The sequence below is a fragment of the Cololabis saira genome, chromosome 21 (genome assembly GCF_033807715.1).
Source record: "Cololabis saira isolate AMF1-May2022 chromosome 21, fColSai1.1, whole genome shotgun sequence".
In the NCBI taxonomy this organism is placed as follows: domain Eukaryota; kingdom Metazoa; phylum Chordata; class Actinopteri; order Beloniformes; family Belonidae; genus Cololabis; species Cololabis saira.
This window is the reverse complement of record NC_084607.1, coordinates 692751-707500: the sequence shown is the minus strand read 5'-3', so window position 1 is coordinate 707500 and position 14750 is coordinate 692751. Positions and strand designations below refer to the sequence as shown.

Genomic DNA, 14750 nt, shown 5'->3' with positions numbered 1-14750 from the left:
ACGAACGCACGAAAAAACGCACGAACGCACGCAAAAACGCACGAAAAAACGCACGAACGCACGCACGAACGCACGCAAAAACGCACGAACGCACGAAAAAACGCACGAACTCACTAAAAAACGCACTAAAAAACGCATGAACGCACGCAAAAACGCACTAAAAAACGCACGAAAAAACGCACAAACGCACGCACGCAAAAACGCACGAACGCGCGCAAAAACGCACAAACGCACTAAAAAACGCACGAACGCACGAAATAACGCAAAAACGCACGCAAAAACGCACGAAAAAACGCACAAACGCACGCACGCAAAAACGCACGCACGAACGCACGAAAAAACGCACAAACGCACGCACGCAAAAACGCACGAACGCGAGCAAAAACGCACAAACGCACTAAAAAACGCACGCAAAAACGCACGAACGCACGCAAAAACGCACGAACGCACGCAAAAACGCACGAACGCACGCAAAAACGCACGAACTCACTAAAAAACGCACTAAAAAACGCATGAACGCACGCAAAAACGCACTAAAAAACGCACGAAAAAACGCACAAACGCACGCACGCAAAAACGCACGAACGCACGCAAAAACGCACGAACTCACTAAAAAACGCACTAAAAAACGCATGAACGCACGCAAAAACGCACTAAAAAACGCACGAAAAAACGCACAAACGCACGCACGCAAAAACGCACGAACGCGCGCAAAAACGCACAAACGCACTAAAAAACGCACGAACGCACGAAATAACGCAAAAACGCACGCAAAAACGCACGAAAAAACGCACAAACGCACGCACGCAAAAACGCACGCACGAAAAAACGCACAAACGCACGCAAAAACGCACAAACGCACTAAAAAACGCACGCAAAAACGCACGAACGCACGCAAAAACGCACAAACGCACTAAAAAACGCACGAAAAAACGCACAAACGCACGCAAAAACGCACGAACGAACGCACGCAAAAACGCACGCAAAAACGCACAAACGCACTATTGTGGAGCTGGTTCTATTGTGGAGCTGGTTCTATTGTGGAGCTGGTTCTCCTGTGGAGCTGGTTCTATTGTGGAGCTGGTTCTATTGTGGAGCTGGTTCTATTGTGGAGCTGGTTCTCCTGTGGAGCTGGTTCTATTGTGGAGCTGGTTCTATTGTGGAGCTGGTTCTATTGTGGAGCTGGTTCTATTGTGGAGCTGGTTCTATTGTGGAGCTGGTTCTATTGTGGAGCTGGTTCTCCTGTGGAGCTGGTTCTATTGTGGAGCTGGTTCTATTGTGGAGCTGGTTCTATTGTGGAGCTGGTTCTATTGTGGAGCTGGTTCTCCTGTGGAGCTGGTTCTCCTGTGGAGCTGGTTCTCCTGTGGAGCTGGTTCTATTGTGGAGCTGGTTCTCCTGTGGAGCTGGTTCTCCTGTGGAGCTGGTTCTATTGTGGAGCTGGTTCTCCTGTGGAGCTGGTTCTATTGTGGAGCTGGTTCTATTGTGGAGCTGGTTCTATTGTGGAGCTGGTTCTATTGTGGAGCTGGTTCTATTGTGGAGCTGGTTCTCCTGTGGAGCTGGTTCTATTGTGGAGCTGGTTCTCCTGTGGAGCTGGTTCTCCTGTGGAGCTGGTTCTCCTGTGGAGCTGGTTCTATTGTGGAGCTGGTTCTATTGTGGAGCTGGTTCTATTGTGGAGCTGGTTCTCCTGTGGAGCTGGTTCTATTGTGGAGCTGGTTCTATTGTGGAGCTGGTTCTATTGTGGAGCTGGTTCTATTGTGGAGCTGGTTCTCCTGTGGAGCTGGTTCTATTGTGGAGCTGGTTCTATTGTGGAGCTGGTTCTCCTGTGGAGCTGGTTCTATTGTGGAGCTGGTTCTATTGTGGAGCTGGTTCTATTGTGGAGCTGGTTCTATTGTGGAGCTGGTTCTATTGTGGAGCTGGTTCTCCTGTGGAGCTGGTTCTATTGTGGAGCTGGTTCTCCTGTGGAGCTGGTTCTATTGTGGAGCTGGTTCTCCTGTGGAGCTGGTTCTCCTGTGGAGCTGGTTCTCCTGTGGAGCTGGTTCTCCTGTGGAGCTGGTTCTCCTGTGGAGCTGGTTCTCCTGTGGAGCTGGTTCTCCTGTGGAGCTGGTTCTATTGTGGAGCTGGTTCTATTGTGGAGCTGGTTCTATTGTGGAGCTGGTTCTATTGTGGAGCTGGTTCTCCTGTGGAGCTGGTTCTCCTGTGGAGCTGGTTCTATTGTGGAGCTGGTTCTATTGTGGAGCTGGTTCTCCTGTGGAGCTGGTTCTCCTGTGGAGCTGGTTCTATTGTGGAGCTGGTTCTCCTGTGGAGCTGGTTCTCCTGTGGAGCTGGTTCTATTGTGGAGCTGGTTCTATTGTGGAGCTGGTTCTATTGTGGAGCTGGTTCTCCTGTGGAGCTGGTTCTCCTGTGGAGCTGGTTCTCCTGTGGAGCTGGTTCTATTGTGGAGCTGGTTCTCCTGTGGAGCTGGTTCTATTGTGGAGCTGGTTCTCCTGTGGAGCTGGTTCTATTGTGGAGCTGGTTCTATTGTGGAGCTGGTTCTATTGTGGAGCTGGTTCTATTGTGGAGCTGGTTCTCCTGTGGAGCTGGTTCTATTGTGGAGCTGGTTCTATTGTGGAGCTGGTTCTATTGTGGAGCTGGTTCTATTGTGGAGCTGGTTCTCCTGTGGAGCTGGTTCTATTGTGGAGCTGGTTCTATTGTGGAGCTGGTTCTCCTGTGGAGCTGGTTCTCCTGTGGAGCTGGTTCTATTGTGGAGCTGGTTCTATTGTGGAGCTGGTTCTATTGTGGAGCTGGTTCTATTGTGGAGCTGGTTCTATTGTGGAGCTGGTTCTCCTGTGGAGCTGGTTCTATTGTGGAGCTGGTTCTATTGTGGAGCTGGTTCTATTGTGGAGCTGGTTCTCCTGTGGAGCTGGTTCTATTGTGGAGCTGGTTCTCCTGTGGAGCTGGTTCTATTGTGGAGCTGGTTCTATTGTGGAGCTGGTTCTATTGTGGAGCTGGTTCTATTGTGGAGCTGGTTCTATTGTGGAGCTGGTTCTATTGTGGAGCTGGTTCTCCTGTGGAGCTGGTTCTATTGTGGAGCTGGTTCTATTGTGGAGCTGGTTCTATTGTGGAGCTGGTTCTCCTGTGGAGCTGGTTCTATTGTGGAGCTGGTTCTATTGTGGAGCTGGTTCTCCTGTGGAGCTGGTTCTCCTGTGGAGCTGGTTCTATTGTGGAGCTGGTTCTATTGTGGAGCTGGTTCTATTGTGGAGCTGGTTCTATTGAGTTCTATGAGTCATTCATAAGACATTGTTAGGAATAATTTATGAATGTCTTTGAATAATTTTTTTTGTACACTGGTGACAAACACAGGAAATAATTTCATTAGTTGCTAAACTAAAATGCTAAATGTTTTTGCTCTCATATTAAAAGAGACATTTTCCAGAAATATTTTTATGTCCTTTCAATTATTTTTTGTGCCTTTTTTATACATTGGTGACACAAAATGAAGGTGAGGAAAAACAACGTCATATGTGTACAGGGAAAACCAAAGAGAAATGCATCACAAAAACATAATTAATGTAAAGTGAAACATTAATATGTACGGGTCGGGACGTCTCTGGTCCTCTAATGTACGTTAGTGGAGACGTCTCTGGTGACTTTTTAATCCTGGATTCTGGTTCTGCGTTAAATCCACGCCGTAGGTTAGCGGCTACGCTAGGCTCTCCGTAGCCAGGCCGTAGGTTAGCGGCTACGCTAGGCTCTCCGTAGCCAGGCCGTGCCTGACGCACCTCCCAAAAAACATGTAACTACGACCCAACGCAGCCCGAGGGCTGTGATTGGTTCTTGGTAGCAACGTCGTGAACTTTCAGCCTCTTTTCTTTGTGTGTGTGGGATTTTTCTTTTTTAGTTTTTTTGCACAATAGTTGTCCTGATCTCTTTGATTGACTGTGACCGGAAAAGCTGGAAACTAAACAAAGTATCCGCTAACGCTCTGGGGGGTTTAGCACCGCGGAGGAATGGAGAGACGGAGAAGTCCGAAGGTTCATGACGGCGTCGCGGCTACGGCGTCGCGGCTACGGCGTCGTGGCTACGGCGTCGCGGCTACGGCGTCTCGGCTACGGCGTCTCGGCTACGGCGTCTCGGCTACGGCGTCTCGGCAACGGCGTCGCGGCTACGGCGTCGCGGCTACGGCGTAGCGGCTACGGCGTCTCGGCAACGGCGTCGCGGCTACGGCGTCTCGGCTACGGCGTCTCGGCTACGGCGTCTCGGCTACGGCGTCTCGGCAACGGCGTCGCGGCAACGGCGTCGCGGCTACGGCGTCGCGGCTACGGCGTTGTGGCTGAAGTTCGCCTGCCAAATCCTGTCGGCGCCGACATGATGGGAATACGAGGGTCCCACACACACACACACACACACACACACACACACACACACACACACACACACACACACACACACACACACAAACACACCCTAACCCTCGTCTCTGTTCTACTTCCTGTTCCAGGACCGCTAACCCGTCCTCCTTCTTCTTCTCCTCCAGGACAGCCGGCGGGTCCAGAAGGTTCTGGTTCTGATTCTGGTTCTGATTCTGGTTCTGGTTCTGATTCTGGTTCTGGTTCTGGTTCCAGGACAGCCGGCGGGTCCAGAAGGTTCTGGTTCTGGTTCTGGTTCTGATTCTTCTTCTCCTCCTCCAGGACAGCCGGCGGGTCCAGAAGGTTCTGTGGCGGCAGCTTCTGGTTCTGGACTCCATGATGTCACTGCTGGAGGGTTTAGGCTCCGCCCACCAGCTGCTGGAGGAGCCCCGCCCCCCTCAGCCAGGTAGACACGCCCCCTGCAGACAGACACGCCCCCCTCAGTCAGGTAGACCCGCCCCCTGCAGACAGACACGCCCCCCTCAGCCAGGTAGACACGCCCCTTTTACCAGGTAGACACTCATCCTCCTCCAGGTAGACACGCCCCTTTTTACCAGGTAGACACGCCCCCTCCTCCAGGTAGACACGCCCCCTCCTCCAGGTAGACACGCCCCCTCCTCCAGGTAGACACGCCCCCTGCACCAGGTAGCCACAGGCTAATTAGCCACAGGCTAATACCAAACATAAAATCAGAACTAGCAAACAAGGAAGACGTGATATAGTGATGAAAGACAACATTTAAAAACAGGACTGAGCTAGATAAAATCAATAAGAAATAAAAACATGTTACATTAACACCAATAAGTGACCGTCACGTTTAAAGTGCTAAGTGCTTAAGTGCAAGAGATTTAAAGTGCTATTACTTCTTAAAGTGCTTTAATTGTCAGATCTATAAAGTGTTAATGCTTATTGCTCTTCAGTGACGACAGAGAGAAGAAGAAACTAAATTAGCAGTTAATGTTCACACCTTTGGTTTTCCTTCAGCCATGTTTTAGGTTTAGCTTTAAACCAGGGTAAAGTGTTGCTGTCTCTAATGGTGGTAGGAAGAATATTCAGTACCTGTACTGGTACTGGTACTGGTGTTCATGCCTTTCACAGAGCTGTTATTTATATATATATATATATATATATATATATATATATATATATATATATATATGTATAGATGGCGGGTCCAGGACCAGGTGGAGGTTCAGATGTGTGTATTAATGTGTGTGTGTGTGTGTGTATATATATGTGTGTGTACAGATGGAGGGTCCAGAACCCGCTGGAAGGTTCTGAAGTGTGTATTAATGTGTGTGTGTGTGTATAATGTGTGTGTGTGTGTATAATGTGTGTGTGTGTGTATAATGTGTGTATATGTGTGTATACAGACGGAGGGTCCAGGACCCGGTGGAGGTTCTGATGTGTGTATTAATGTGTGTGTGTATATATGTGTGTGTAGACGGAGGGTCCAGGACCCGGTGGAAGGTTCTGAAGGCCCAGTGTCGGACTCTCCTGGAGGAGATGGAGGTTCTGCTGCCGGACCTGCAGAACCGGGTCCAGCAGGTCCAGGAGAGACGGGAGAGACTGGACCAGCTGGTTCTGATGCTGAAGAACCAGGTAACACACATATATATATATATATATATATATATACACACACTCATAATACTAGTAAATACTGATACTAGTAAAACTTTCCCCCCCAGAAGCGTCAGCGTGAGCAGCTGCAGGATTCCCTCCTCAAGGCCCAGAATGCATTGCGGTGCTGTGACGGTCAGCTGACCCAGCTGAGGGCGGAGTCTGAGGCCGTGCTCTCTCGTCTGATTGGCTGGCAGCGTTTCAGGAACGAGTGAGTGTCTGAGGTCACGTGACCCCCAAGTTCAGCCGCATTCTGTAATAAACGTCCAAAATGTAATAACTTTTTCATTCCATTTTGTAATAAAGCCATATTTTGTAATAAACTACCCCAACGCATTTTGTAATACATTTTGCTGCATTATTAGTGCCACGGCTGCGCCAAGTGGCTCCTCCTCCATAGCTCTGCAATAGCAATGGAGGAGCAGCCAGAGACACTATTGTTATTGTGTGCATTTCATCTTATTATTCTTTTTCCGGACAAACTTCGGCGCATAACTAGTCCCGCAGCTTTGAGAAAACGCGAAAAGTAAAAACGTAGAAACGTGCGCCTTAAGTAAGAATCGTGTGCTATGACTTTTATTAGGGATTGGTGTGCACGTTTTTGTGCAACGTGCAAAAACGTGCGCTTTTAGCGCCATCCGGAACACATTGGGAGAAGTTTGGGGCCTCACCACTCGCACACCGTTTCTCGGAAAATTCTGAACCGATTTAGAAAGTTGTAGGCCCTGAATTTAACTACAGTCCTGTGGATTTCCAGAGCGTTGGCACAAATAGTTTTTGCAAGAAGTGCAAAAACATTTCCAAATGTCCAAACTAATGGGGAGATTTTCCCATGTAAGTGAATGGGGCAGAATGTCACACTGTGGATGGAAGGAGGTTAAAAAAAAACCAAAATTAATCTTTTTTCTGAGTCACGTATCTTTCTCATACTTGCACGTAGAAACGTCATTCAAACTTCAAAACGGAGGAAAACTTCTCTTCTCTCTCCGAACCTGAAACTGTTATTTCCTAAAATGTACACTTTTCAAGATATGAGCACTCAAGCGAGGACTGGAAATCACTTTTTTGTCAAATCTAGAGTGTAGCTTTAGAGTGAGAGAAACATTCAAAAAAATGACCATTATTTTTATTTGTAACTCGAGCTCACGACCAAACCTTAAAAAGGAGACCAATAATTTTTGGTCAGAATGTAGTCATAGGTGTTGGGATTCATAAAATGTGACTTTGACAGGCGGGGTATGCACAAAATCTAAACGGGGAGGGATAAAGCGGCGCCAATTCCTGCCTCTGTCTCCATTCACTGTAATGTAATCAAAGGTTTTCTTCAAAAAAATCTCACTTTGTCTTCGCACTGAGCTTACTCACTCATTTTAAGGAATATCTGAATAAAATTAAGATTGTCAGAATGTGCCGGGTTCTGTGTCTCTCACGATGTCTTTGTTTTTCTGCTAGGAGCTACGGTTTTCTCACAAATCAGAGTTATTTGAGAACTTGTCACGAGGCAAAATCTGGGGTTTTTCTCACAGCCAACCCGGAACCTTCCTCATGACGAGGTTGTTGTTGCCCCTAGCAACCAGAGCTCAGCTGTACTGATTAGACTGAGCATGACTGGTCACATGACCCAGTCAATACAGACTTCATATACTTTACCTGGAAAATGGAGAAATCTGACCCCTGACCTTTTGACCTTACATGATCACCAGTCCTGCTGGGAACAGGTTCATGGGATATATATGTATATTATTATTATTATTATTGTATATATAAATATATACATTTGTATATTATATATACAAATTAGCCCCGCCCCTTCTTCTGATTGGTTGTCTCTATTTTCTGCTATAACTTTTGAATGGTTTGACATAGAGAATCTTGTGTGGTGTCATTGGACTTAGTTTTGAGTCCTTCACCTTTATTGCTTGCAAAATGCAATAATGTACACGAATGGGCAGGAGCCCGCTGTGGCACTCTCCAAATTTCTGCGAGGAAATTGTCTAGTGTAATAAGTTATTATATTTTGAGAAGATTATTACAAAATGCACTTGCAACTTTTTTATTCTCTAGAAAATGTACTAACATGGTGCATTATGTCATAATAATACTAAAACATAGTTTATTTGTTTGTTATTGGCCTATATAATTCCAAACTTCAAATAGGAAACTAAAGTTATATTTGCAGTTTTATACATAGATTTATTAGCTACATAGCTCTAAGGTAAATTGCATAAAAAACAACAAAAGTCACTCTTGTATAAATTAATTGTTAAACAAACAACAATAATAGGTTTTATTACATAATGCACCATGTTATTACATTTCCTAGAAAATAAAAAAAAGTTGCAAGTGCATTTTATAATAATCTTCTCAAAATGCAATAACTTATTACATAATGTGGCAAAATTTATTACAAAATGAAATGAAAAAGTTATTACCTTTTGGACGTTTATTATAAAATGCACCGTTATAACGAAATGCATTTCCTCCCCGGATGCTAACATGCTAACGTGCTAACTCCCCCCAGGCTGCAGCAATGCGTCGCCGCCACGCAGGGATCCATGCAGCTAACGCTGCTCTCCTTCAGCCAATCAGAGCTCAGCGTGGAGCTGAGGCCACGCCCCCCGCCCGGAGGCCCCGCCCCCTCCCTGGAGCCGGCTAGGCTAGCGGTTTCCTGGAGCCCCGCGGGCCGCTTCACGCTGCAGGTGCTGGTTCTGCTCCGGGTCCGGGGTACCGGGGTACCAGGGCTCCACGGTGACCCCTGACCCCTCTCTCTCTCTCCTCAGGTGGACGAGGGAACCACGGGCATGCTGGGTAACCGGCTGACGGGGCGGCGGGCCGAGCTGGGCGCCGCCCTGCTGGAGGTTCTGCAGAACTACACGGGTCAGGCGGAGCTGCTGGCCGAGATCCAGACGCTCCGGTCCAGGTTCATATTTATAATAATTAACTTTATATTTATTTATAATAAAGTAGTAAGATCCAGACGCTCCGGTCCAGGTTCATATTTATAATAATTAACTTTATATTTATTTATAATAAAGTAGTAAGATCCAGACGCTCCGGTCCAGGTTTATATTTATAATAATTAACTTTATATTTATAATAAAGTAATAAGATCCAGGTGAGGATTAAATTAACTTTATATTAAATTAACTCTATATTTATAATAAAGTAGTTAAATTAACTTTATATTTATAATAAAGTAGTTAGATCCAGGTGAGGATTAAATTAACTTTGTATTAAATTAACTCTATATTTATAATAAAGTAGTTAAATTAACTTTATATTTATAATAAAGTAGTTAGATCCAGGTGGGGATTAAATTAACTTTATATTTATAATAAAGTAATAAGATTAACTTTATATTTATAATAAAGTAGTTAAATTAACTTTATATTTATAATAAAGTAGTTAAATTAACTTTATATTTATAATAAAGTAATAAGATTAACTTTATATTTATAATAAAGTAGTTAAATTAACTTTATATTTATAATAAAGTAATAAGATTAACTTTATATTTATAATAAAGTAGTAAGATCCAGGTGACACTCAGATATACCTCATATTTATAATAATTAAAGTTTCAACTACATGTTTAATTGATGATAAACTATCTTGGAGAGAACAGGTCGGCTGTAAATCTCTGGGGATCTTGGGAAAATTAAGAGATTTTCTTTTTTTCTCAACATTTCGACTGTTTTCTCGAAATATCGACTTTTTTTCTCGACATTTTGACGAGATTCAGGGGGCCCTGAATCTGACCCTTCTCTCCTTGTTGCAGCTTTAATTATTATTATTATTATTATTATTATTATTATTATTATTATTATTATTATTATATTGTATTTTTTGTTCTCTCCTTGTTGCAGCTTTAATTATTATTAATATTATTATTAATATTATTATTATTATTATTATTATTATATTGTATTTTTTTGTTCTCTCCTTGTTGCAGCTTTAATTATTATTATTATTATTAATATTATTATTATTATTATATTGTATTTTATTGTTCTCTCCTTGTTGCAGCTTTAATAATAATAATAATAATTATTATTATTATTATTATATTGTATTTTTTGTTCTCTCCTTGTTGCAGCTTTAGTTATTATTATTATAATTATATTATATTATTTTTGTCCTCTCCTCTAGCTTTAATTATTATTATTATAATAATTTCTTGTCCTCTCCTCCAGCTTTAATTTATTCTAATATTTATTCTCCTCCAGCTTTGCCATCGACTGGGTTCCTGCAGCTTTAGTTATTATTATTATTATTATTATAATTATATTTTATTGTTTTTATTCTCCTCCAGCTTTGCCATCGACTGGGTTCCTGCAGCTTTAGTTATTATTATTATTATAATTATATTTTATTGTTTTTATTCTCCTCCAGCTTTGCCATCGACTGGGTTCCTGCAGCTTTAGTTATTATTATTATTATAATTATATTTTATTGTTTTTATTCTCCTCCAGCTTTGCCATCGACTGGGTTCCTGCAGCTTTAGTTATTATTATTATTATAATTATATTTTATTGTTTTTATTCTCCTCCAGCTTTGCCATCGACTGGGTTCCTGCAGCTTTAGTTATTATTATTATTATTATAATTATATTTTATTGTTTTTATTCTCCTCCAGCTTTGCCATCGACTGGGTTCCTGCAGCTTTAGTTATTATTATTATTATTATAATTATATTTTATTGTTTTTATTCTCCTCCAGCTTTGCCATCGACTGGGTTCCTGCAGCTTTAGTTATTATTATTATTATTATTATAATTATATTTTATTGTTTTTATTCTCCTCCAGCTTTGCCATCGACTGGGTTCCTGCAGCTTTAGTTATTATTATTATTATTATAATTATATTTTATTGTTTTTATTCTCCTCCAGCTTTGCCATCGACTGGGTTCCTGCAGCTTTAGTTATTATTATTATTATTATTATAATTATATTTTATTGTTTTTATTCTCCTCCAGCTTTGCCATCGACTGGGTTCCTGCAGCTTTAGTTATTATTATTATTATTATAATTATATTTTATTGTTTTTATTCTCCTCCAGCTTTGCCATCGACTGGGTTCCTGCAGCTTTAGTTATTATTATTATTATTATTATAATTATATTTTATTGTTTTTATTCTCCTCCAGCTTTGCCATCGACTGGGTTCCTGCTCGGCGGCTGCTCGTTTACCTGAAATCAGCGTCGCTGGTTTTTCACCTGCAGGTGGAGGAGGGTTATCCCCGGGGGGGGGCCCGTCTGCTGGGGGCCCGCAGGGACGGAGAGGCCCTGGACACGGGGGGTCTGGAGGTGAGGGGGGTCTGGGGGGGTCTGGGGGGGTCTGGAGGTACCAGGACCACGGGGGGTCTGGGTCTAGTTCTGGTTCTGGTTCCTAACGTCTGTGTTTGTGTTTCAGCCTCCAGGTTGTGACTGCAGTCTGACGGGTTGGTTGGTTCTGCTCTGCAGCAGCGAGCTGGTCTGAGACCTGACCTGGTTCTGGTCCTGGTCCTGGTTCTGGTCCTGGTCCTGGACCTGGTCCTGGTCCTGGGTCTGCCCCCCCAGCTGGTTCTGGTCCTGCATCTTCATCTCTGTTCCTGTTTCTTTAACTTGTAAATAAATCCTGTTGTAAACGTCTCCGTCTGCAGCTTCTTTAAGACTGAGTGAATAAAGACTGAGGAGAAAAATAAAAATATTATTTTAGAAGAGGAAGATTTTTTGAAGTTGAAATGTTGAGAAAATAAAAGGTTGTTTCTGCTCGGGGAGAAACAGCGACCTCTGGTGGACGAACGGCGTCATGACGTCATGACGCAGCCGTTTGTTTACCAGGAAAGTTGTAGATAAACGTCACCATGACGTCACTAACACGGGCGAGTCCGTCCAGAGATAAAACTAAAAACTCTAAAAACGTCTGTGGTCCAAACCCAGAACCACGTGATCCAGTTCTAGTTTATCTGATGTTCCTGACACGTTTATCACTGAAATGCTGCTGAAAATTAACACCATTTATCACAAATATATCAATATATGTCACAATTTATCATATAGTTCACAGGCTTTAACTGGTTTTGTCACCACCATTACAGGACTGTCTCAGAAAATAAGAATATTGAGATAAAGTTCTTTATTTTCTGTAATGCAATTTAAAAAAAAAACTAAAATGTCATCCATTCTGGATTCATTACAAATCAACTGAAATATTGCAAGCCTTTTATTATTTTAATATTGCTGATTATGGTTTACAGTTTATTCTAAGATTCCCAGAATATTCTAATTTTTTGAGATAGGATATTTTAGTTTTCTTAAGCTGTAAACCATGATCAGCAATATTAAAATAATAAAAAGCTTGTAATATTTCAGTTGATTTGTAATGAATCCAGAATGGATGACATTTTTGTTTTTTTAATTGCATTACAGAAAATAAAGAACTTTATCACAATATTCTAATTTTCTGAGACAGTCCTGTATATATCAATATATGTCACCATTTATCATATAGATCAGAGGTTTTAACTGGTTTATTCCAGTCCCACCATTAGAACCAGGAAACAACTCGAGGACCACCTGTTGGGGAGGTTTGTTTTATTTTGCACCTTGATTTTAAATAAGAGTATGGGGCTATATAGGCTATTTATTTGCATCAGTGTCTATTTTTATTTGCACCTTTTGCTATAAAAAAAACAGTAAATGAAAAATTAACAATAGGAAGACAAGAGGTTTATAATATTACAAAGTTCACTCTCACTCTTTTGACATCATTTGGATGGTAAATTATTCACAAAAATTAATAGTAAATGGAAAATAAATTGAGTCTAAAGAATAAATATATATTTTTTTAATTATTATTGTTTTCCATTTACAATTTCAAGGAACACCTGCGATACCGCCACAAACCACCAGAGGGCCAAACTTTTGGTCTGTACTGTATGTACATATATATAAATTATATTATATTATACAAAAACACAATTTATCACAAATATATCAATATATGTCACAATTTATCATAAAAATTGATAAAATTAATGTAACTAAGTCATTCATTAGACACAGTAGACTCTCTCTATATATTGTCTACTGTGTATAATGAATGAGTGACTGAGTTAATGACTGATTGATTGATTAATAAATAAATACTGACTCCCTCAGGTGTGTCTTGTCTCAGCCAATCAGGGAGCAGAGATTAAACAGCCATAAAGATTAAAACTGTAAATAAATTAAAGGGAAAGAGGCTGAGCAGCCACGTGGGGGCTACTGCGCATGCGCGGCTCTATCAGCTGGGGGGCAGGTGTCGGGTGGGCGGGGCCTAACGCGGCTGCGCTGCCTGCTCGCAGCTGATAGAGCCGCGCATGCGCAGTAGCCCCCCAGCTGATAGAGCAGCTGAGCAAGAAACTAGAGGTCTGGGTGAACCAGGACCAGACCTGAAGTTCTGAGCAGTGAGTACCACACATATTTATACACACACACATTTATATATATATATATACACTCATATATATACACACACATATACATATACATAAAAACACACACACACACTCAGCTACAGTTTGGATATGATCAAATTTATCGACGATCAGATGTTTTATCTAAACTTGTTCCACACAGGAAACAACTGGTCCATTCTGGTCCATGAACAACCAATCAGTTCTGCTCAGCTGGAGAACATACTTTACTTTATTTATTTCTCAGGACAATGCACATTGATGAACATATGTACATATATATATATATATATATATATATATATATATATATATATATATATATATATATATATATATATATATATATATATACTGTATATATACATATATACATATGTAAATGTGCCAGATTGTAGCACAAGGCTAGTTTCCATCTGTAGTCCAATACAGGCAGGTAAGGTGTTAAAAGCAGAACAGGTAAAAATGCAATAAGAAAAAGAAAACAGAAACAAAGACAAGTACAATTAGTAAAATGAGAGTGATAAAAAAAAGTTAGTAGGTAGTAGGAGACCCAAACACACATTATGATGATGGGTGAACATGATGATGTCACATCCTGTCATGATGTCACATCCTGTCGTTGATCTGATCTGCATCGACTAAACGTTTGTTTGGATTCATCGTCTCCTGGTACATTGTGATGTAAAGTTGTGTGTCGTCTGCGTATTGCGTTATAGTAACTTATCTAGTTTATTATTGTCTGAGCTAGCGGCAGCATGTAGATGCTAACTAGGAGGAGTCCTAGGACGGAACCTTGGGGAACTCCACATGTAATTCCTGTTGAATTTACCTGTCGAAACAAAGTCGTTTTGAACTTCCTGTTGATTCCACAGAGGTGTCAATCATCCAGATCCATAATCGTTCCTGAGAAACGTCCTGGTTCCAACACCGGCAGCGACCGGGGTGTCCGGTTCCATAAATCACTTATAACACCAATTCAATTCAACTGTATTTATATAGCGTCTAATACAACAGATGTCTCTAAACGCTTTCCAGAGACCCAGAACATGAACATGAACATAAATATAATTATAAATGGCAGGCAGGTGGAAGCAGCAACAGGATGACCAGAGGGGGGGGGGGCGTTAAGTAATGGTGCCTGATAGCAGAACGCCCGCCCTCCAAATCTACATTTAGATACTCTAGGAACTACGAGTAAACCTGCACTCTGAGAACGGAGAGCTCTGCCAGGAACATAAGGCACTATCAGGTCTCGTAAATACTGCAGAGCTAAGCCGTTTTGGGCTTTATACGCAAGTAATAAAA

General features: G+C 41.9%; 2 protein-coding genes across 4 annotated transcripts in view; both read left to right on the top strand.

The window, feature by feature from the left end:
* Window positions 1–11628, top strand: part of si:dkey-225f5.4 (uncharacterized) — a 16377-nt gene extending 4749 nt beyond the window's left edge. Inside the window, exons 3-9 of one of the 2 annotated variants that reach the window (XM_061711820.1) lie at window positions 4668–4791; window positions 5830–5987; window positions 6077–6219; window positions 8530–8707; window positions 8789–8928; window positions 11151–11310; window positions 11417–11628. In XM_061711820.1, coding sequence (XP_061567804.1) covers window positions 4668–4791; window positions 5830–5987; window positions 6077–6219; window positions 8530–8707; window positions 8789–8928; window positions 11151–11310; window positions 11417–11482 — 969 coding nt within the window. In that variant the 3' untranslated portion in view covers window positions 11483–11628. The other variant, XM_061711821.1, reaches the window with a different exon arrangement.
* Window positions 11629–13318: 1690 nt separating this feature from the next.
* LOC133422244 (serine/threonine-protein kinase WNK4-like) overlaps window positions 13319–14750 on the top strand; it is a 28090-nt gene continuing 26658 nt past the window's right edge. For both annotated transcript variants that reach the window (XM_061712193.1, XM_061712192.1), the window contains exon 1: window positions 13319–13433. The gene's annotated coding sequence lies outside the window, so the exon portion shown is untranslated. The remainder of the gene's footprint in view (window positions 13434–14750) is intronic.